At 42.6% G+C, this 23803-nt stretch overlaps 1 protein-coding gene across 13 annotated transcripts in view; it reads left to right on the top strand.

Moving 5' to 3' along the window:
- The first annotated feature begins 285 nt into the window (after positions 1 to 285).
- The window catches only part of kcnq2 (potassium voltage-gated channel subfamily Q member 2), a 146006-nt gene continuing 122488 nt past the window's right edge, over positions 286 to 23803 (top strand). For 5 of the 13 annotated variants that reach the window (XM_062979046.1, XM_062979047.1, XM_062979049.1 and 2 more), the window contains exon 1: positions 289 to 893. In XM_062979046.1, coding sequence (XP_062835116.1) covers positions 547 to 893 — 347 coding nt within the window. In that variant the 5' untranslated portion in view covers positions 289 to 546. Of the gene's footprint in view, positions 894 to 23803 lie in introns of all 13 variants that reach the window. The other 8 variants (XM_062979050.1, XM_062979051.1, XM_062979044.1 and 5 more) reach the window with 3 other exon arrangements.

Here is a 23803-nt window from a genome sequence, read left to right as displayed (position 1 = left end):
TTCTGGGCAAACCATTTAAGTTTCCTTTCATTCCAAGCTGTGACTGTGCCATATAGAGATACAGGAGCATGAAGTAGATGGCAATGGCATCCCCTCCCATAGCAATTCTCCATGGTGGTGAGAAGAATGCAGCAACGCCCTGCGCCTTGGTGCCTCTTCCTGATCCCTTGAGGACTAGCGGCTTGAAGAGGAGGCCGGGCTGCGGCAGAAGAGGCAGGGAAGGGGTTAAAGAAGGAGGAAGGGAGGGGAAAGGAAGCGAAGGGAGGGGCGGAGCTGCGCCAAAAAGCAAGGGAGGGAGGAGGAGGAGGAGAAAGAGAGAAGGAGGGAGAAAGGGAGAAGGAGCCGCGGAGCAGATTTGCGAAGGAAGGCGAGGTGTTTTTCGCATCCGCATCTTCTCTTTCCCGGCCCCGGCCATGCCGCAGCCTCCTCCGGGCGTGGGGCGCCGCCTTTCCCCCTTGGCGAGGCCCCCTTGGCGAGGACGACCCCGGCCCCTCCGATGAGCGGCCTCGGCAGCGGCAGGACCCCCTCCTCCTCCTGGCCCGCAGGATGGTGCAGAAGTCGCGCAACGGCGGCGTGGGCTACCCGGGCGGCTCCTCGGGCGAGAAGAAGCTGAAGGTGGGCTTCGTGGGGCTGGACGCCGGCCCGCCGGACTCCACCCGCGACGGGGCCCTGCTCATCGCCGGCTCGGAGGCGGGCGAGGGCGGCGGGCGCGGCGGGCTGGGCGGCGGGGGCGGCGGGCCCGGCAAGCGGGGCTCCATCCTCAGCAAGCCCCGCTCCGCCGTCTCCGGGGGGAAGCCGCCCAAGAGGAACGCCTTCTACCGCAAGCTCCAGAATTTCCTCTACAACGTGCTGGAGAGGCCCCGCGGGTGGGCCTTCATCTACCACGCTTACGTGTGAGTAAGGGAGGGGGAGGGAGACACCTGCAGACCCTGCCCTTGCCCTTCCCCTTCCCCCTGCAGAGCTAGGAGCCACTTCTTGCCATGCCTCGTTCTCCTACCCACAGAGCAGGATTCTCCATCCACCCCACAGTCCCTTCATCCCGCTGCCCTTTTGCTCAGGCCCCTTCCACACAGCTGAATAAAATCCCACATTATCTGCTTTGAATTGGAATATATACTTACAGTATTTATATTCTGCCCTTCGCACCCCAAAAGTGATCACAATGCACATATACATGGCAAACATTCAATGCCATAAGACATATAGACAAACATCAAGGCAATTTAACACTTCCAGCTTCCAGCTTCAAGAGGGTATGCTCAATTCCAGGATTGGGAATCGGGGCTCTTCCACACAGCCATATAATCCCTAATATCTAGGCAGGAAATCCCACATTATCTGCTTTGAACTGGAATATCTCACTTATCCAAGCCTCGCTTATCCAAGCTTCTGGATTATCCAAGCCATTTTTGCAGTCAATGTTTTCAATATATCATGATATTTGGCACTAAATTCGTAAATACAGTAATTACAACATAACATTACTGCGCATTGAACTGCTTTTTCTGTCAAATTTGTTGTAAAACATGATGTTTTGGTGCTTAATTTGTAAAACCATAACCTAATTTGATGTTTAATAGGCTTTTCCTTAATCCCTCCTTATTATCCAAGATATTCTCTTATCCAAGCTTCTGCCGGCCCATTTAGTTTGAATAAGTGAGACTCTACTGTACTTACTTACTTACAGTCCCTTCATCCCGCTGCCTTTTTCTCAGCCCCTTCCACACAGCTGAATAAAATCCCACATTATCTGCTTTGAACTGGAAAATATATATATATATATATATATATATATATATATATATATATCTTCTGCCAATCTAGCAGTTCAAAAACATGCAAATGTGAGTAGATCAATAGGTACTGCTCCGGTGGGGAGGTAACGGCGTTCCATGCAGTCATGCCAGCCACATGACCTTGGAAGTGCCTATGGACAACGCCGGCTCTTCGGCTTAAAAATGGAGATGAGCACCAACCCCCAGAGTCAGACATGACTGGACTTAATGTCAGGGGAAAACCTTTACTGTTATATATATATATACTTACAGTATTTATATTCTGCCCTTCGCACCCCAAAGGTGATCACAATGCACATATACCTGGCAAATATTCAATGCCATAAGACATATATGCTGACCTTCAAGCTGCCAGGTTCGAATCCCACCCGGGGAGAGCACGGATGAGCTCCCTCGATCAGCTCCAGCTCCATGCAGGGACATGAGAGAAACCTCCCACAAGGATGATAAAACATCAAAAACATCCAGGCATCCCCTGGGCAATATCCTTGCAGATGGCCAAGTCTCTCACTCCAGAAGCGACTTGCAGTTTCTCAAGTCACTCCTGACACACACACACACAAAGACATATAGACAAACATGGAGGCAATTTAACATTTCCAGCTTCATGAGGGTATGCTCAATTCCAGAAGTGAGAATCACGGCCCTTCCACACAGCCACATAACCCCTCATATCTAGGCAGGAAATCCCAAAATATCTGCTTTGAACTGGAATATATAACAACACAACAACAACAACAACAATAATAATAATCTTTATTCTTATATCCCGCCCCATCTCCCCGAAGGGACTTGGGGCGGCTTACAACAGGGACAAGCCCAACAACGACACAGCAACATTACATACACAAAATAGTAGCAGAATTTTTTTAAAAAAACATTTCAACAATAGCAAAAAACAATATAATAAAACAATACTTTAAAAGCTGAGCAGATAAAATCAAAGTGAGTAAAGAGAAATGCGGGGACAGGTTCATTAAAGTGCTATATCATGGAATAAGGGACGGTGATAAAGTTTTGTAAACATAGAGAAATAGTCCAATGACAAATCTGAGTGTGGACTCAGATAACCCATTTCAAAGCAGATATTGTGGGATTTCCCTCCTTGATATGCTGGGTTATGTGGCTGTTTGGAAGGGCCCTCAGTCCCTCCTTCCTATTTTCCCCTTTTCTCCATCCCTTCCCCCTTCAATCTCTCAACCCCTACCTCTCTTTCCGTCATCCTCTCTATCCCTCCACTTGTCTCTCTATGTTGTACTCCAGGGCAGGAAGCACCTCTGCCCTTAACCACCACACTCCAATCCCAAGTTAAAACAGCAAAGCAGTTTATTGAAGATTACATAAAAAGTGGTTCAGCAAAAAATAGCAGAAATGTCAAAGTCTGAATGTAAAACAAAAGGTCCTAAGATTCAAGGTACAAGAGTTGTTTCAAAATCCAAGACAACAAGGCATCCAACCTAGGATATAGAAAGGCAGCATAAAAATCCAATACAGAAATCCAGGAATAATCACTTAAACTTGAAAACATGAAGCATGAAAGTAGAATTCCTCTAGCAGGCTTAACTAGGACTTGACCAGAGATATTGCTTCTCAAACTGCAACATTGACTGGACCACTGAAAAATCCCTCTCATCTCTCTAATATAGACATGAAATCATGTTGTCTTCCCTGAGAACCTGCTAACGACTTTTTCACTAACAAGTTCTGTGACTTTCGCAAATTCTGCTGCATGGCTCTGCATTCATGAAAATTAAGTCTCCTATCTATCAGCTCATTAGTCTGTCCACCTGAAATTTCATCCTCTGAGCTCATATCAGCCTCTGGCCTTCCTTCCCTAGAGAAAGGCTTCTCAACAACAACTGGGCTGCTTTCTCGAATGTGGCCTTCACTAGCTACTGGAGACAGACGGCTCAGTTTCAGGACTTAAAATCCCCTTCTGGCTCACAGACCTAGAAATTGCATGATCTACTTCCTTAGTGACATTAGGTGCAGGCACAATCAAGGGCTGAACTGCAATGCTTTGCTCCTTCATCCATCTTCCTCTCTTTCTATGCCTCTATTCCTCTTCCACTCCAATTCCATAGCTGAGGGGCCACCACCTGTCCCTCACCCCCATCAGCGAAGGTGGGACTGAGAGCAGCCCCCCCCCCCCCTCAGAAGACCTTAGCACCTGGGCTAGTTCATAGGGGGTTTCTCCACTCCTCTTCTAATCTTGCTTTCTTATCCCTCCATCCCTTTCTCTCTCTGTCCTCTTCCCCTCTCTTTCTATTCTTCTGTCCCCAACATCTCTCTTCTTTTGTTTCTCTTTTTCAGTGCCCTTCCACACAGCCATGTAACTCAGAATATCAAGGCAGAAAATCCACAGTATTTGCTTTGAACTGGGTTATCTGAGGGCCCTTCCAGACAGGATCTGATCCCAGGTTTTCTGCTTTAAACTGGATTATATGAGTCCCACTGCCAGACAATCTGGGATAAACAGAAAACCTAGGATCAGATCCTTGGATATAGGGCCTGTCTCAAAGCGCCCTGAATCCACACTGCCATATCATCCAGTTCAAATCAGATAATGTGGGATTTTATACAGCAGTGTGGAAGGGGATTCACTGTCCCTCTACACTTCTTTCCTTTCTTTGCCTCTGTCCTTCAATCCCACTTCCTCTGTCCCTCCATTCTTCTGTCCCTCTTCCTCTACCCCTTTGTCCACCCCTCTTTCCTCCATTCTTCCTACTCTTCTTCTTTCTCATTCCTCTGTCCCTCCTCTGTTCCCCTCTTTTGCTGTATCCTCTCTTTCACTCTTTTCCTCTTTTTTGCTTCCATCCCTATTTCCTTCTTTCTCTCTATTCTTCTGCCCTTCTATTCATCCATTCCTGCAGACTCCTTTCTCTGTCTTTCCTTTCCAGTCTTCCTTCTCCATAACTCTGCCTTTTCTCCTTTTCTCTCTCTGCCTCCTTTCCCTGCTCTGGGGAACCCAAGGGCCCTTTCCTGGTCTCTACACTTCCTTCTCTTTTATCACCTTTGTACATTCCTGCCATCTGTGCCTGGCGATGCTCAGGAGAGAGAGCTCTCTTTCGTCACCAGCATCCCTTTCTCCTTTGCATCCTTCCGGCTCCAGCTTGCCAATCACCTATTTTAACCCCTTCCCTGCTTCTTTCTCTCTGTCTCCACCATATTTATCTACAATATTCAACTCCTTCCAATCTGTCTCAAGCTGTCCTATCCTTCAGTCGCAAAAAGAATTGACTAATGCCCCATGCCTTTTTGGCATTCTCCCTTTTCTGCCTCTATGTTCACTTGTAGGTTAGCATTTTCTCTGCAAAACACAACCTTGTCATTTTGGCCAGTTGGTGTGCCTTGCTTGCATGAAAGGGACATGTGCACATTAAGTGTTGATTCATAGCTTGTTAAAAAACAGACGTTGAGAGTGGATGTGCAAAAAAATGGGTGTGAGACTCATTCTTTCCTTTACACATAATAAAAATGACTCATTCTTTCCCTTACACATGATAAAAGAATGTACCTGAGTGTCATCCATTGAGAATGACCAATATCATGGTCAAAGCAAGCCAAGGGATCTCATGTTTTGGCCAATGCACAATTCACCTTCGGAACTGCATGCCTCAGTATAAGATGGTGACAAACCACAAAAAACAAAGAGAGGGAGGGTGCTTGAATCTCAGCAGAAAGCAATGCAAGTTGACTGTTACAATCCTGTTCCATTTATCCTTACCTAGCTGTGTGCTCCATAATTCCAAGCGGACAGTCTCTCTGCATGCAAGTTTTTTTGAGGCTGTTATGTATATCCAGTAATTTTTTTCCATAATAGCCTGCTCTGTTTTGGAAAAGGGAGACATGGTGGTGGCAGACAGAAAACAGCTAGGTGGTGTGATCAAATGAAGACATTTTTAGGGCATTCGTGTTTGCTACGCTTGTGTTTTCATCTTCTTTCCTCCATCTCTTCTAGTAAAAAGACAGGTATCGGTGATAAGCCTTTTCTCATGTCAGTAGCTTCCCTTGAAACCATTTGGAGGAATAAGATGCAAGAATAACTTGGCATGTAGCATTTCCAGCTTGAGAGCTTCTTGCAATTCTAAATTTGTCATTGATTCAGCACTTCTCATGTTCATGGTGTTTTCCAATCTTTCCTGTATTCATCCTCTTGGTTGGTCACCATTAGATTGAATATAGAGATGGGGAAAGCTGAGAACCTAAGATGCAACCCATTGAATTTAGACTCCTGCAGGGAACTGAACCCCAATTTCCATTCATTATTACTTCCATAGGGTCTTTTTTTTGAAGTTTGTACAGGAAATGAAATGCTTCATTCCATAAAGTCTGGGTCTAAAAAGACACCTACTTTTATTGTTATTGTTTTGGATTAGTCCAGATTGAAAAAGTGGAGCAGCATTGCTACCTAGTTGCTTTGCTGTGGGTTTGCTAGATATCACCATAGTGATGCTGCAAAGCTTGAATGGCACAGAAAATCTTCTGGTTCATAGTTGATGGTTTCCTAAACTCAACCTCCTCCCCCCTTCCCAAATTTCAGATGACATGCATTCATCATCTCTGTTTTCATTAGATTTTCACCAGGGTTGGGAAGAAGATGCAAGGCCACTTGCCATCCTTCCCCCTTTACACTGCAGATGCTGGAGAGATGACTCTAGAAAGGAGGAGGGAAAAACCCTATATGTGTGTATGTGTGCGTAATACAAGCAGCAAAAGGCAAGATGCTGACATTCTGGTGTTTGTGGCTGCATCTTATTTCCTTGGTGGAAATGAGTGTGCCATTCCGGTGCATTTTTAATTAAATCATAAGGAAAAAAAAGAGATGATATAAAAATAAAGATGCAGTGTTAATGTAATAACCGAACAAAATAATATGATATTAATCAATCACTAGTTGGTTATGTAAGTTATTGGTGTATCACATGGATTTAACAGTCATTTCATCATGACTATATTTATGGATAAACAATGCATATAGTTAGATGTGAATGTTTATGCATGTGTTTGGGTGCATGTGAGAAACAGTCTACGATGAAGTGTAAAAACAGAGAACCAGGCCAAGCTTATATGCATGTTTATGCAGAAGGAAGCTCTGCTGTCTTCAATGGGCTTATTCCAACGCAAGCAAAGATACAATACTAATTTGGGTGCTTACCAGGAAGAATCTGAGTTTCGGCTTCTGCTGTTTTGCGTTGACATTGGTGTGGCCCCATTAAAATGCTTCTTTCCAGATGGATATCAAAACCTGGAGATTTGTTTTTTGGTTGGTGTGCCATCCCTTTCTCCATTTCCTCCTTTGGTTTTCAAGACGTTATCCGAAATGTGCTGACTTGTGTCTCCTTTATTTCCACCCAAAGCTTTGTGGTTTTGCATTTGCATCGGCATGAAAAAGCATCTGGGGCATTGCATTTTGGAGACTTGCCATTTTGTAAACTGGTGTGTTCCAGAGAGATGGTGTATTAACTAATACCAAAGAGGTTGTTATTCCAAAAGAAAACTGGGAAATCTGAGGATAGTCTATAGATTCTGTTTTTAGCAAAGCAGACTGAATTGCTAGTGTAGGCTTTTGAACATTTCTCCCTTGAAATCGTTCTGATCTGGAGTGGAACTGTAGACATTTGTCTGACCTTTAGAATGATTTTGAGGGGGCGAAACTCACCTTTTAAAGGTGGGGAGGGGAAAAGGTGAAAAGTGACAAAAGGTCAAAACTTGCTTTTTCCTATATATTTACTTTTTAAAGGTGAGGAATAAAACAAAAGGCAGTATATTGTAAGAGCATTCCTTGTGGGTTATACTTCTTTAGCAAGCAATGTGTTTGTGGAATCCATGTGTATGATTGGAAATTCCAGTGTGGCATGGAGTTTGGAAAAGCTCTTTTTGGACTACAGCTCCCAGAATCTCCCATCTGGAATGGGTGCTGTAGTTTGATAAGACATCACTCTTTTTCAGAGAAGAGCAGAGACCTTGTAACACCTCATCTTCCATGATTCCATAGCATTGAGCCATGATAGTTAAAGTGGTGTCGAACTGCATTAATTCTACAGTGTAGATGCACCCCCCTATTTTGGATCTTAGTCCAAACTTTAAGAGAATTTCTGAAAAAGCTAAATCTGATCCACCTTATATAGTTAAAATTAAGACCAAAACCTAGAGCACATCCACAACACTGCTAATATGGGAATCACCAGCTACTGATCTGATGATCATGACAGGCTATCATACATGACCGAGTATGATTGCCTTCCAAGAGTTGGGTCTTGGTGGTAGGACTGTAGGTGACTTAGAGACCTATTCTTGCCAACAATGTCCATACATTCCAAGTTCATTTTTCTTTTTCAGTCATGAGGTGGTGACCACTCTGGACGAGGCAGTCCAGTCAAGGATAAGAGAGGCAGTCTATGTTTAGGGCACCTTTTTTAGCCCCCTCCTCATATGGGGTGAGCAGAGTGGAAGCAGAGTGGATCCTAAAAAGGGCTGCTCAGTTGTGGATACAGCTGCTGAACTACTTAACTGTCTTGGATCTTTAGGTAGAGTGACTGAATCTATATCCACTGCCCGTGTGCCAGTCTGTGACAGTCCTGCTCCGTCACCACACACTGATTACCATGAGACTTTTGTTGGTTTTGTTTAATTTTTCTTGGAAGACATGTGTGTGAGTTTGATTTATGTGTGGAGATCAGTGCACAATCGATCAACACACAGTCTTCACAGTTAATCATGCCACTATGTACTGATCTGACCCTCTCCTCTGAACAGCAATGTCCTAACAGCAAAGAACTATCCAAGGTGCTGAACCAATCTAGGTCTAAAAACGTAAAGGTAAAGGTTTCCTCTGATGTTAAGTCCAGTCATGTCTGACTCTGGGTTGGTGCTCATCTCCATTTCTAAGCCGAAGAGCCGACATTGTCCATAGACACCTCCAAGGTCATGTGGCTGGCATGACTGCATGGAGCGCCATTACCTTCCTGCCAGAGCAGTACCTATTGATCTACTCACATTGGCATGTTTTCGAACTGCTAGGTTGGCAGGAGCTGGAGCAACAGTGGGCGCTCACTCCGCTCCCGGGATTTGAGCCTGGGACCTTTCGGTCTGCAAGTTCAATCTAGGTCTACAGTTCTTCAAAGTTCTGGTGTAAAACTTGGGCTAGATTCTGATTAGGAAACCACCAACTTTGGATATAAACTAACACGATTCTATTGATTAAAAATTTAGCTGATTTAGCTGACCATGATATATATTTTTTCAAAACTCAGAATTTGAAAAAGCTATGATGGATTTTTTAAATACTACATGGAGCCATTTTTCCTTGTCAGATGGTGGACACTGTGAAGCAAGGATTGTTCTTGTTGTGTGCCTTCAAGTCATTTGTGACTTTGGCAACCTTATTACAGGGTTGTCTTGGCAAGATTTGTTCAAAACTTGTGACGGGTGACCTTAGGGTTGCCATAGGTTGGAAATGGCTCCAAGTTGATTTGGAAGTTCTTGAAACAACAAGCAATTTAACAGTATTTCCAGTAACCAGTGCAGAGATAGGAAATACACTTTGTATATATAATGTCCAATTTTCAATCTCTGGCCTTTTTAACACACACTATCAAAAGGGGAGGATGGTATTTGGAAACCTTCATTGGTCCAAAAGGCTGCAGCTAAAATACTGACCCTGGCTAGTTTCGGGGAACATATAACTCCCACCCTGAAACAGCTTCACTGGCTGCCTTTCATTTCTAGGATACTTGGAGATGGTTCCTTCCTCGGAAATATAACCTACAGCACCTGATATCCATCCAGTGGTGGTACTAAGTACTAATAAGAGCTAACGGTTCAAAGCTCAGTTGGGGATCTGGTGTCTTGAGGATATTTTGGCTCTGAAGCCTGTGGGTGACTCTCTCCTAGGTTTTCTTGCAGAAGAAGCTTGCCATTGCTGTCGTTCTAGAGCAGTGGTTCTCAACCTGTGGGTCCCCAGATATTTTGGCCCACAACTCCCAGAAATCCTAACAGTTGGTAAACTGTCTGGGATTTCTGGGAGTTGTAGGCCAAAACACCTGGGGACCCACAGGTTGAGAACCATTGCTCTAAAGCATTTCTAATGGTACAGTATATGTGTATGGTTCACTTATTTCTTGTAGTTATGTTTTAAATTGTTTTAAGGTATTTTAAATTAGTACCAATTTAACAGACCCCTAGAGTTGGAAGAGGCCAGAAGCATCATCCAATCCAACCCTTTTCTATGGGTAGTTTATTTTTACAGTTTAGTTTTTGTAAAATTTAATTGTAACGTCCCCTTGGGAAGATAGGGCGGAATATAAATAAAGATGGTGATGATGATTATGATGATGATTAATTATTATTATTGTAATAACTGGATTGCATCTGTAAAAAATCTGTAATCTGAGCCACCTTGTGAAGAGTGGGATATAAATATAAGAAATAGCCACCTGGCTTCCAAGGCTTTAGTATCTTGGTCACCTTTTTCTTATTGCTGTTGTCTAACAGGGAAACTAAGGACTAAGTCCAACATTGTGCTAGTGATTAGACCAGCCATAGGCAAACTTCGGTCCTCCAGTTGTTTTGGATTTCAACTCCACAATTCCCAACAATTCCTATTGGCTGTTAGGCCCAGGCTGTGGCGCAGACTGGAGAGCAAGCCAGCTGCAACCAGCTGCAATGAATCACTCTGACCAGGAAGTCATGAGTTCGAGGCCCGCTCGGAGCCTATGTTTGTCTTGTCTTTGTTCTGTGTTAAAAGGCATTGAATGTTTACCTATATGTGTAATGTGATCCGCCCTGAGTCCCCTTCGGGGTGAGAAGGGTGGAATATAAATGCTGTAAATAAACAAATAGGAATTGTAGGAATTGAAGTCCAGAACACCTGGAGTTTGCCCTCTCTTTTAGAGAGAAAAGGTGGGATGTAAACAACAACAACAATAACAGAAATACATAATTTCCATTGTATCAGAGATGTTCTTTCAGTTAAAGACTGGGTATAGATAAGATTGGTATGACCACATAAAACTGAAACAGACTTGCAGCACGTGAAGGGGAAACTTAAAATGGCTTTGCACAGAAAAAAAACAACAACAGAAGAATGTTTGCATCCATTTTGAATTGTGTGTCTTGGTCTCAGGAAATTTATATCCAAAGAAGAAGCTGCACTTGCAGAGTAAGACTCTTGCATACATGGGGATATGTTCCCAGTTGGATTGCAGTTACCTGAAACCATGAATACAACTGAACCTGATCTCTGGTCCCAGCATACTTATCACAAAGTTGCTCCGGAGTACCTAGAAATTCCTGGAGATGTAGCCTAAGAATAGGGTACGTCTTCCAGGGTGACACTATGGCAGTTGCTTTGAGACTCCTTGTGGAGACTCAAAGGGTATAAATCATCATCACCATCGCCATCATCTATATTAAAGGAGCAAGTGACACCAAACGTATAGTCAAAATGTCTATCAAATGTGTTAGCTTGATGGGATTTCCCCCATGTGTACTTTACCATAGTGCCTTGACAATCTTGACAGGGTATATTAGAGGGCACTTGCTCATATAGGCTTCTTGCTCAGGGCTCCCATTCGGTTCAGATCCTGGTTTATCAGGATGGGTAGCAGAACTGCATTTCTTTTACTCAATAATGTAGGATACTTGGTTCATGGTTTACTAATCTTTCCAGATTGGAAGAAGCAATTCCACAATTCCATATTCTGAACTGGAGTAAACTGGAAAAACCTATCTGAAATCATGTGCATATATCAGGATATCTCTTCCAGTCCCTGGATTTCAGTTGAGTTTTGTAGGTTACTCTAGTTCAGAATGGAGCTCCTGTATTTGCCAGGCAGCAAATCTTTTGACTCTCAACATTGCAGTGCTGCAGTTATGGACCTGACTTTAACTTTGAAAGCATCAAATGATTAATGTGTGTCGTAAGTGAGAAGATGATAAATACCAGTTCCAGCAAAGATGAGGGCAAAGACTCAGTCCTTGGTGACACCATATTTAAGTCAAGAAAGAAGCATTTGACAATGTTTGGAGTTAGTCAGTCAACCTGCTGCCATTTGACTGCCTTCTCAGTTTTGGTGTCATGACTGGATGTGATAAGAAGTAGAGACTTGGATCACTTATCCATAATGGCAGCGATAAAGAGGAAACTGGGCTTTAATTACTATGGATAGAGCACGATCCTGTTCTTACCCATGTCTATGTTTCATGCTGGAAAGAAGTGACCAGAGGGGTGCCACATGTTTCTGTCCTTGACCCAGTGCTATTCAACGTATTTATCAATGACTTGGACAATGGAATTTATGTATTTATTTATTTATTTACAGTATTTATATTCCGCCCTTCTCACCCCAAAGGGGACTCAGGGCGGATCACATTATAACACACATAGGGCAAACATTCAATGCCCATAAACACATCAAACAGAGACTGAGAGACACACGCAGAGGCAAGTTAACCTTCTTCTGAGGGGATGTTCGATTCTGGCCACAGGGGGGAGCAGCTGCTTCATCATCCACACTGACGGCACTTCCTCATTCCAGGTCGTAAATTAGTTAATCTTGCCTCCCCACTTTATAAGTGGTACCTTATCTCCTACTTGATAGATGCAACTATCTTTCGGGTTGCTAGGTCAGCAATGAGCAGGGGCTATTTTTTATTTTTTTTAATTGACGGGTGCTCACCCCGCCACGGGCTGGCCTCGAACTCATGACCTCATGGTCAGAGTGATTTAAGGCAGCTGCTCAACAGCTGCGCCACAGCCCGGCTTATCACATTTGCAGATGACACCAAATTGGGAGGGATAGCTAAACTGGGCGAAGCAGTACTTCCACTCTATTCTGCTTTGGTCATATCTCACCTGGAATATTATGTCCAGTTCTGGGCATCACAATTCGAGAAGGGTATTGACAAGCTAGAACATGTCCAGAGAAAGACAATCAAAATGATCAAAAGTTTGGAAATCAAGCTGCCTGAGAAATGTGTTAGGGAACTGGGTATGGTTAACTGGGAGAAAAGAATAATAGAATCCAAAAGTTGGAAGGGATCCAATCATCCAGTCCAATCCCTACCATGCAGAAATACACAACCAAAGCATTCTTGATAAATGGCCATCAAGTCTGTGCTTAAAAACCTCCAGAGAAGGTGACGACACAATGCTCAGAAGGCTGAGAGAGAATCCACGTTTAAATATTTGAAGGAAAAGAGATTCTATCTAAACATTAGGAAGAAATTCCTGATGATAAAAACTTTTGACAGTGAAAGTCTGGGAGTCTGGTGGAGTTTCCTTTTCTAGAGGTTTTCAAATAGAAGCAGGGTGATCATCTGTTGGGAGTGCTTTGATTGTGTATTCCCACACAGCCGAATGGGGTTAGCATGGATGGCTCTTGGGGTCTTTTCCAACTCTTAAGATTCTGTGATTTTTATGTGGTCATTGCATGAGTCCCATCTCCAGTATATCCCATTATCTACATACAGTATATAAGAAATGTAAGCATTCTAAAACCCAAATTACTTCTGGCTCCAAGCATTTTGGATAGAAGATATCCAATCTGTAAAGGAAATCAAAGGCAGAAAGGGGAAAGATTTTCCCATTCTGCATTAATGGGTGTGTGGTTAATTCAGAAAGGGTTGCCCTCATTCTAAATCAGCTTGGGTTGCCCTTGATGATGTCATTACACTGATGAAATCTGATTGACTGCATAGAGTTTGATATCACTGTGTTCACTATATGGTCCCTGATTGGCTAGGATCATTTTCTGAAAGGCCTCCTAAAGGCAGCAATAGTGTGGAAGTGGAGCTCATATTCAAGGGAAATGACAAATCAGCAGTGTGAAAAAGTGAACATACATTATACAGGGTAATATTTCCAAGGCACTGCTGTTCACTCCAGGATCATAACAGATGGGCAGTTGGTACAGCCTGAGAGAAAAATGACTGAATCTGAGTTTTAAGGAGTGACCATATGAATGGAGGATTAAATGGTGGATTCCAACTGGAGGAAGAGCAGAACTCAGGGAAACTTCAGGAACCACCCCAGTAAAATCCTGATGGATTCCCTGCATCTCCAGAGCTCTGTCTAGAGTTTCTTTTGGGGCAACATAGACAATTGTCATGGAGGAACAGTTCTGTCTAACCCAGCCATGGGTAAACTTTGGATCTCCAAGTGTTCTGGACTTCAATTCCTACAATTTCTAACAGCCAATAGGAATTGTTGGGAATTGTGGAGTTGAAATCCAAAACAACTGGAGGGCCAAAGTTTGCCTATGGCTGGTCTAACCACTAGCACAATGTTGGACTTAGTCTTAGTTGGACTTAACTTAGTTTCCCTGTTAAGGTTAAAGGTAAAGGTTTTCCCCTGACGTTGTGCAGTCATGTCTGACTCTGGGGGTTGGTGCTCATCTCCATTTATAAGCTTAAGAGCCAGCATTGTCCATAGACTCCTCCAAGGTCATGTGGCCGGCATGACTGCATGGAGCGCCGTTACCTTTCCACCGGAGCGGTACCTATTGATCTACTCATATTGGCATGTTTTCGAACTGCTAGGTTAGCAAAAGCTGGAGCTAACAGTGGCCGCTCAGTCTGCTCCCGGGGCCTTTCGGTGTGCAAGTTCAGCAGCTCAGTGCTTTAACACACTGCGTCACCGGGGCTCCTCTTTCCCTGTTAAACAACAGCAATAAGAAAAAAGTGACCAAGATACTAAAGCCTTGGAAACAAGGTCTTTTGAGGAAGAATTCAGGGATCTGGGTAGGTTTTATTTGAAGATAATTCGAGAAGTAATGTGATGGCCTTCTTCAAACATCTGAAGATGTCATGTGGGAGAGGGACTTGTTTTTGTGTTGCCCCAAGACTATGACACATAAAAATCGATTCACATTCTAAGATATGTGATTCCACCTGAATATTAGAAAGACATACTTGACTATAAGAATTGTTTGACATGAAATAGATTGCCCTGGAGAGTAGTGGATTGCCCTTCTTTGGAAGACTTTAAGCAAAGGTTGGAAGGCAATCCCTTAGAACTGCTTTAGTGGTGCAGTCATGTGGAGAGTTGAACAACATAGTCCTCGTGGTCCCTTCCAACTTTTATGATCTCTGGAAAACATGCATATCCCAAAATATTACTATAACCACCTTGGCATAGGGAGGATACTACAATATTTTGTTTGTTTGCGAAGCCCCAGTCTCTCTTATGAGCAATAGTTTCCAATATGTTTTGGGCAGGAGAAAAATGATTGTTAAATTGGTTTAAGTCACTGATGCTCAGAAAGTCATATTGCAGACCATAGACACTCAAGAGTGTTATCCAGGACATGCCATTTCAAAAATATTGGCTTCAGTGGGACCTAAGACCAGGCAAGGTATGTAGGAATGCAGTGTAATTGTAGCATTGCCCACTGATACAGATCACTTCCATTTGAAATATTGTCATATTATGTAAATGCAGAGGCCTGCAGTCAAAGCTTCAGCCAGGAATTTTGAATCAATACCTGCAATTCTTTCTTCCTCAGCTCTTGGCAAGTGTGCCTTATGGAGATTAGACATACACTTGAGCCATTAGGGCCTAAGTGCAAGGTTTTTCTAGGCTTTTCTGCAGCTCCCAACTTCCATCTCATTGCGTCCCAAGCTTCTTGCAGCATATCTTTTTTGTTGGCAGAGTCCGTGTCAAGGATTCCTGTCTTTCCATTTCCGCAGCTGCTTTTAAAATGTCTTAGTTTGTTGCTCAATTTTTGCACTTCACCCTCAATTTCCGGCAACCGGATAAGCCAAGAACAAAGGGGGAAAATGGGAGTTAATGAAATAAGTGGGCCATTTTAAAAAGCAGCTTGAAAAGTGGGATAGCAGAGGATTAATTGGGACTCTCCTTACAAATTGGGGCAGTTGGAAAGTATACTGTGTCTTTCAATACGGTCATTATATGCACTAACTATTCTTGCCTCATCTTGGCCTAAGGTGTGAAAGTGTTTTAGCACTGTGAGATGGCAGTAGACAAGCAAATACTGTGCTAGTTCAAATGCTTTTAAAATCGGTCTTTTATCCTGTTATTTTTGAGTAACTGGAAATAGGGCCAGTTGTTGACTTGGAGCCACAATTGGCTTTAACAGTATTACACAGCTGGAGGAGATGCCAGGAAGAAATCACTAGTACTGATGCAGCTATTTTTACAAAAAGCCTGTATGTCAGCATTGGTGTTTCTGAAGGGAAAAGTCATGAGTTCAAGGGTGTTTTGCTTTCGGAAGAGAAGGCTCTTGGTATTTGCACTGCATCAGAAAAACTTTCAGGAAACTTTTTCTTGGCAAGAAAATGCTTGGTGCATCGATGAGAGATTGTAGAAGTGAATATCAACAGATGAACTAAGGGCCCTTCTACACGGCCATATAAAATCCAGGTTGTCATCTTTGAACTGACTCATATAATGCAGTTCAGAGTAAGATAATGTGGATGATCTGCTTTGATAATCTGAATTATGTGGCAGATAAGTGGTGCTCAGATTGGAGAAGAACAACATATCAGTGGTGGAGAAATTGCCTGTTATGGATGTAGCAGCAGCCAGTCCTTGATCTGAACCTGGTTTCCAGAGTCGTGGTTCCATTGCTCACAGGATAATATCTACACTGCAGAATTATGGAAGATTGGTGCTACTTTAAATGCATGATTCTGTCTTAGGCTGGATCTACACTGCCATATAATCCAGATTATCAAAACAGAGAAACACATTATCTGCTTTGAACTGGAATATAAGTTTTTTTGTGTTAGGAGGGACTTGAGAAACTGCAAGTTGCTTCTGGTGTGAGGGAATTGGCCGTCTGCAAGGATGACCCCCAGGGGATGCCCAGATGTTTTGATGTTTTTACCATCCTTGTGGGAGGCTTCTCTCATGTCCCTGCATGGAGCTGGAGCTGATAGAGGGAGCTCATCCCCGGGCTGGATTCGAACCAGCAATCTTCAGATTAGCAACCCAACTTCAAGTCATAAGTATAAGTATACACTGCTTTATAATCCAATTCAAAGCAGATAATCTGTATTTTATATGGCACTGTAGAAGGGGCCCTAGAGAATCCTGGGATTTGTAATTTGATGAAGCACTTCCAATTCTTTCATAGCGATCTATGCTGAACTATCACTCAAAATACAATCAGTACTCCATATCCAAGGATTCTGTGTCCATGGATTTAATCATCCACAACCTGAAAATAGTTTTTAAAAAAATCAAAAAAGCAAACCTTGGTTTTGCCATCAAGGAACCATTTTACTAAGCCATATAATGGGATTTAGGAACCAAATCCCAGCAGATACCAGGATCCCCCCATATCTATTTAGAAATAGTTCACCAAGGTCCCTTCCACACTGCCATACAAAATCCAGATTATCTACTTTGAACTGGATTATGTGCCAGTGTAGATTCAGGTAACCCAATTCAAAGCAAATATTGTGGATTATCTGCTTTGATAATCTGGATTATATGGCAGTGTAGAAGGGGACCCAACTACAAATCCCAAGATCCCTCATAGGAACTGATGATGTGAATTGCCCACCATTTCTGGAGGTGGAATTCTTTGCCTTTCCGACTTTCTTACTACTTTGGCTTGTTCTTAGCATTTTCTGTATGCCCTGTCTTGTGGCATTATGTCTTCACCCATAACAGAAGTGACAAAATAGTAGCAAAAAAGCTGAGCTAGCTCTGTTTAATGTTTTATACTGCAACGACAATAAATAATGACTCTGGGAAGTGGGATCGGGCAGAAGATTCTGCTGAAAACTGTCAGTATCTGTAGTTTAGCCTTTTCCTTTCCTCTCTTTGCTGCATTTCTCCCCATAAACATGGGGCCTCTGAGAAGTGGGTCTCTGCTTTAGAGCCTTCATCAGCAAATGTTAACAGCTGCCCAGCAGCATGAAAGACTTCACTTATATCTTGCTGAATACCTTTTGCATTTGCTTTGCATTTTGAGTCTGGGAATAAGATAGGAAAGCTGAGAAGGGATTAGGGAAATGAATTTTTCTCTGTTGCTAACCTGCTCAAACAATTTTCATATCTATTAAGGGAAAATGTGTCACACTTGTGCACTTGGAATTAATTTGTCTGCTTTTGTATCATCATCATCATCATATTTTAATTTATTTTATCCCACCTTTCTCCCAATAATGGGACTCAAGATGGCAAATAACATATTTAAAACAGAACAAAGTAAACACAACAACAGAAATTAAATAAAGCAGAGAGTGTTTAAAAAAATAAGTAATTTGTATGTTTAAATATTACACATTTTAAATATTAAAATCCATTAAAAGATGACATTTAGCCCTCACATTATGGATGGTTGGGTCCATGGCTTCATAGGCATCTTTGGTTAAAGACCTTGTAAAACTCCCATTATTCCATAATATTGAGCCATGACATTTAGAACCAGGTCAACTTCATTAATTCTGCAGTGTAGATGTGCCCAACATCGAGGGGTATAGTGTTTAGAATGGTTAGGTTGCGGTTTTGGGTGATCTAACAACAACAACAACAACAACAACAACAACAACTAAGAACAAATGCAATTAAGGCCAAGATCGAAAAATCAGCCGATGACCCAAAATGCAGACTGTGCAAGGAAGCTGATGTAACCATTGATCATATCCTCAGCTGCTGTAAGAAAATCGTACAGACAGACTACAAACAGAGGCACAACTATGGCCCAAATGATTCATTGGAACTTATGCCTCAAGTACCACCTCCCAGCAGTAAAGAACTGGTGGGATCACAAACCTGCAAAAGTATTGGAAAATGAGCACGTAAAGATACTGTGGGACTTCCGAATCCAGACTGACAAAGTTCTGGAACACAACACACCAGACATCACAGTTGTGGAGAAGAAAAAGATTTGGATCATTGATGTTGCCATCCCAGGTGACAATCGCATTGACGAAAAACAACAGGAAAAACTCAGCCGCTATCAGGACCTCAAGATCGAACTTCAAAGACTCTGGCAGAAACCAGTGCAGGTGGTCCCAGTGGTGATGGGCACACCGTGTGCCGTGCCAAAAGATCTCAGCTGGCATTTGGAAACAATAGACATTGATAAAATTACGATCTGCCAACTGCAAAAGGCCACCCTACTGGGATCTGCGAGCATCATCCGAAAATACATCACACAGTCCTAAACAATTGGGAAGTGTTTGACTTGTGATTTTGTGATACGAAATCCAGCATATCTATCTTGTTTGCTATGTCATACAACGTCATCATGTCATAATAATAATAATAATAATAATAATAATAATAATAATAATAATAATAATAATACACTTAATTTATACTCTCCCCTAGCAGACTCAGAGTGAATTACAGCATTTACAGCAGACATAGGCAAACATGTAATGCCTTTACAGTCACATACAATGAGACACACAAACACAAAGGCAAATGCTTCTCCTTTCATTTCCGGCTTCTGGAGGCACTTCTCATCTCTGGCTCGGGAAGGTGCTTTTTTCTCCATTTTCAAATGAGGAGCCTGCGTTGTTACCTCTTAGTTGTGTGGCCAACAAGATTGCTTGGAGCATCTCTGCCTTTTCCCGCTGAAGGACTATCCATTTAACAACAACAACAACAACAGCATTTTCAAACTACTTAAGTAAATAGTGAGCTGGGCTTGACAGTCAAGTGCTCACCCCGACCAAGCTTCGAACTGGCCACCTTTTGGTTGGTAGATCTTATTACTGCTGGTGATTTACCAGTTGTGCTAAAGCCCAGCTCCACTCACATTTGCATGCTTTCAAATGGCTAGGTTGGTAGGAGCTGGAGCTTACAGTCGGGAGCTCACCCCTTCTCACGGATTCGAACTGCCGACCTTCAGGTCAGCAGTTTGGCAGCACAAGGGTTTAACCCATTGCGCCACCGTGGCCCTTTAGGTTTTTAGTCTTTTCTGAGAAATGATATTTTATCTGGGATGTTTAGTTAGTCACTTTTTCTTAGTCAAACTGACCTACTTTGCAGTTTTGTTGCGTAAAGTACAGAAGCAGAAGAGAAGAATTGCCTGTAGGAAAGGCAGGATAGAAGTATTCATTAATCAATGAAATACTGGTAATACATTTACAAAACAGGCACCCACCAGATGCAACTGCTAATCAGGCAATTATATTAACAACTGGCCCCTAATTATGTGTATTTCTCTAGGTTTGCAAAACAAATGTTAAAACTGCAGCAGCTGCTTACAGCATTTGTTTTTTCCCCAAAGATATTTAAGGCCCTAATTGTAACAGATCCTATCTCACCTTGAAAGTTAGGCAAGATCAGCCCCAGTTAATACTTGGACACCACCAATGACTGTCATGTGCTGTAGTCTAAATTTAAGAAAAAGGAACTGATAAAGCCATCTCTGAGTATTCCTTGCCTAAATGTGTGTCTACATTGTAGAATTAGTGCAGTTTTACTCCACTTTGTCTGCCTTGACTCAATGCTATGTGATCCTGGGAACTGTGGTTTGATGAAGTATCAGTACTATTTGGCAGAGCAGGCTAAAGACCTTATAAAACTACAACTTCCAAGATCTCATAGCATTGAACCATGCAGATGATATTGTGAGAAGATTTATTTCCCTTTTCCATGTTTAAGAGACTAACTAGTACATGTCAAGATTTTGTGAAAGCCAACTTGGAAGTGGCTAAAGATAATTTACACGTAGTATAATGACTGTTCCTGGGTTCTTTGATCATATTGAATTTAGAGCCAAGTAAAATTTATTCCTTTTGAAGACAGTGTAAACAACAATTGCTCAGACATCAACCAGAATTGGAACATGGAAGTGGAGCAGCGTGGAAGGGGGAGTCATCTGTTTCTTCTTGCAGTGGAATTGCAGTGAGCAACCCCCATTCCTGACCTTGCTATTTGGCACAGGAAAGCCACCATTAAATATATGGCTAGGACTTTAGAAACATTTCAAGCTGCAGCCTTGGAAGCTTCCTGTGTGATCCTTTCACCTACTCTCAGCTTAAACTGCCTTGCAAGGTTAGTGTGGGATAAACTGAAAGTTGGACCATGTAGGTTGTCTTGAAATCTTTGGAAGAAGGGTTTGTATAACTAAAATAAAAATGCATTAGTTTTTTTTTCTGTGTCAGGAGCGACCTGAGAAACTGCAAGTTGCTTCTGGTGTGAGAGAATTGGCCGTTTGCAAGGACATTACCCAGGGGATGCCTGGATGTTTTGATGTTTTTGCCATCCTTGTGGGAGGCTTCTCTCATGTCACCACATGGAGCTGGAGCTGATAAAGGGAGCTCATCTTCACTCTTCCCAGGTTGGATTTGAACCAGAAACCTTCAAGCCAGCAGTTCTGCTGGCAAAATCTGCTGTGCCACTGAGGGATCCAATGCATTAGTAAATAAGGAAGGAAGTAAGCAATTATCCTTTTGAAATAGGTAAAGGTAAAGGGTTCCCCTGAGGTTAAGTCCAGTCATGTCTGACTCTGGGGATTGGTGCTCATCTCCATAGGCATTGTCCATAGACACCTCCAAGATCATGTGGCCAGCATGACTGCATGGAGTGCCATTACCTTCCCGCACATTGTTTTCGAACTGTTGGGTTGGCAGAAGCTGGAGCTAACAGCGGACGCTCACTCCGCTCCTGGGATTTGAACCTGGGACCTTTCGGTCTGCAAGTTCAGCAGCTCAGTGCTTTAACACACTGAGCCACCAGGGCTCCTGTATCCTTTTGAAATACTAACCAATTAAAAAAACATACCTTATACTGTACTAATATATTGGCACTCCAATATTGGTGACTCCAATATCTTTGAGGCACTAAAGGCACTTTAGGTTAAGCTTCAAATGAGCTCTCCATGGTCCTGAATCCCTTCCTAAAAGGCCCAGCTCCTTTAAAAGTACCCAAAACTTGGGATGTATTAGCTGCCCTACTGACATGGGAACCATGTCAATACATCCATCTTGCTCTGTTGTTCTTGCAGAGTGCATAGTTTTAGGATTTTTGACCATTGTGCATTAGTGGGAAAATCTATTCTAATTGTATTTCGGTGCCTGTCTTTCTCCCCCATGTGTCTCCTCGGAGGTGTTGTCTGCACTGGTGTTCTGCTGATGCTGCGCTTCAATAAACTTGGCCAGCAACTTTGAGCAGAGTTAGATTGCCCTGCCTTGCTCTGAGGCGTGTGCTTCTCAGCAAAATGCCACGTCTCATTAGACTTCCCTTCTTCTCCGATGATGGCTGTCTTCTTCCAAAACATGCAAGTGGTGCGTCTTCTAAGAATGACACCAGGCGCACGTCTGAGAGACACCTGTTGACTTCTTTTGGCTGACATCTACTCACCCTTCAGTGCATTTCTTCTTGGGATTTATAATGTTGATATATTTTTATGATTTTTAATCCAAATTTTCCTGTTCTGGGATGTTTAATGTATTGTTGGTCTGTCATGTCATTTTATGTGGCCCTTCAAATGCTGGACTGCAACTCCTTTATGCCTCATAATTAGACATCATGCCTCGAGCTGATGGGAGTTACATCTGGTAGCCTGCAGTTTGTTCTGTTTAGCTAGGATCCTGGAGTTTGGATTTAGAGACAAGGTTTGTGAATAGGATGTCTGATTTTCATCGTTGGCCAACTCCAGAGTCACAAGTACTGCTGGGTTGCCATTCCCATTATCTCCAGTCTGCCTGGCAGATTATCAGAAGTGATGGGAGTTGTTCAATGAAATCAGGGAATAAACTAAAGAGCACTGACCACTATTTGAAAAAATATATATATTATGTCCCCCATATCTATGGATTCTCCATTTATAGATTCAGTGGCCCTTTGAAAGTAACCATAAGGTTGATGTGGCCCTCAAGGAAAATGAGCATGACACTACTGCCCTAGTTTATTCTGGTTCTCTTCAAGGGGCAGCCAGATTAAGGGAAGAATGAATTGAACATATCATGGGTGCATCCCTGACCAGTGCATTGGAAGAACTGAAAGTGCAGATTGTAGAACTCCCAAGGTCATGCTTTTGCAACTTGACATGCTTGGATGGACACCTGGGTTATCCACTGAATAGATAGGAAAACCAAGAGCCAGTGTTGTGCAGTGGTTTGAGCATTGGACTATGACTCTGGAGACCAGGGTTCAAATTTCTGCTCAGCCATGGGATCCCATTGAATGACCTTGGGTAAATCATATACTCTCGGCCTCAGAGGAAGGCAAAGGCAACCCTCTTCTCAACAAATCTTGCCTCTAAGCCCATGATAGGTTCACTTTACATTGTGAACAAATGGAAGGGATACGAGATCAACAGCACTGAAGACCAGAGCACACCTCAGGACTGTTTCTGTGGCTCTCGGCTCTTTCTGATTACTTGGACCATCCCTTTCTAGTCTCTCAAAGGGAAAATCTGAATATTTCCAAATCACTTTTTAACTTGCATTGTTCAGTATGAAACAAAAATGTGGTGTTCCATAATGATGATGATAATGATGATGATGATGAGGCAGACTGTGCAAGAAAGCTGATGAAACCATTGATCATATCCTTAGCTGCTGCAAGAAAATCACACAGACTACAAATAGAGATACAACTATGTGGCCCAAATGATTCATTGGAATTTATGCCACAAGTACCACCTGCCAGTGGTAAAGAACTAGTGGGAACACAAACCTGCAAAGGTAGTGGAAAACAAACATGAAAAATACTGTGGGACTTTCAAATCCAGACTGACAAAGTTTTGAACACAATACACCAGACCTCACAGCTGTGGAAAAGAAAAAAGTTTGGAGTGTTGATGTCGCCATACCAGGTAACAGTCCAATTGACGAAAAACAGGAAAAATTCAGCCGTTATCAGGATCTCAAAATTGAACTGCAAAGGCTTTGACATAAACCAGTGCAGGTGTTCCCAGTGATAATTGGCACACTGGATGTCATGCCAAAAGATCTCAGCCAGCATTTGAAAACAATAAATATTGACAAAATCATGATCTGTAACTGCAAAAGGCCACCTTACTTGGATCTGCATGCATCATTCAAAAATACATTACACAATCCTAAAT

This window comes from Anolis carolinensis, chromosome 4 (genome assembly GCF_035594765.1).
Source record: "Anolis carolinensis isolate JA03-04 chromosome 4, rAnoCar3.1.pri, whole genome shotgun sequence".
NCBI lineage: Eukaryota > Metazoa > Chordata > Lepidosauria > Squamata > Dactyloidae > Anolis > Anolis carolinensis.
The sequence above is the reverse complement of the archived record's forward strand: the minus strand, read 5'-3'. Positions and strand labels throughout refer to the sequence as shown.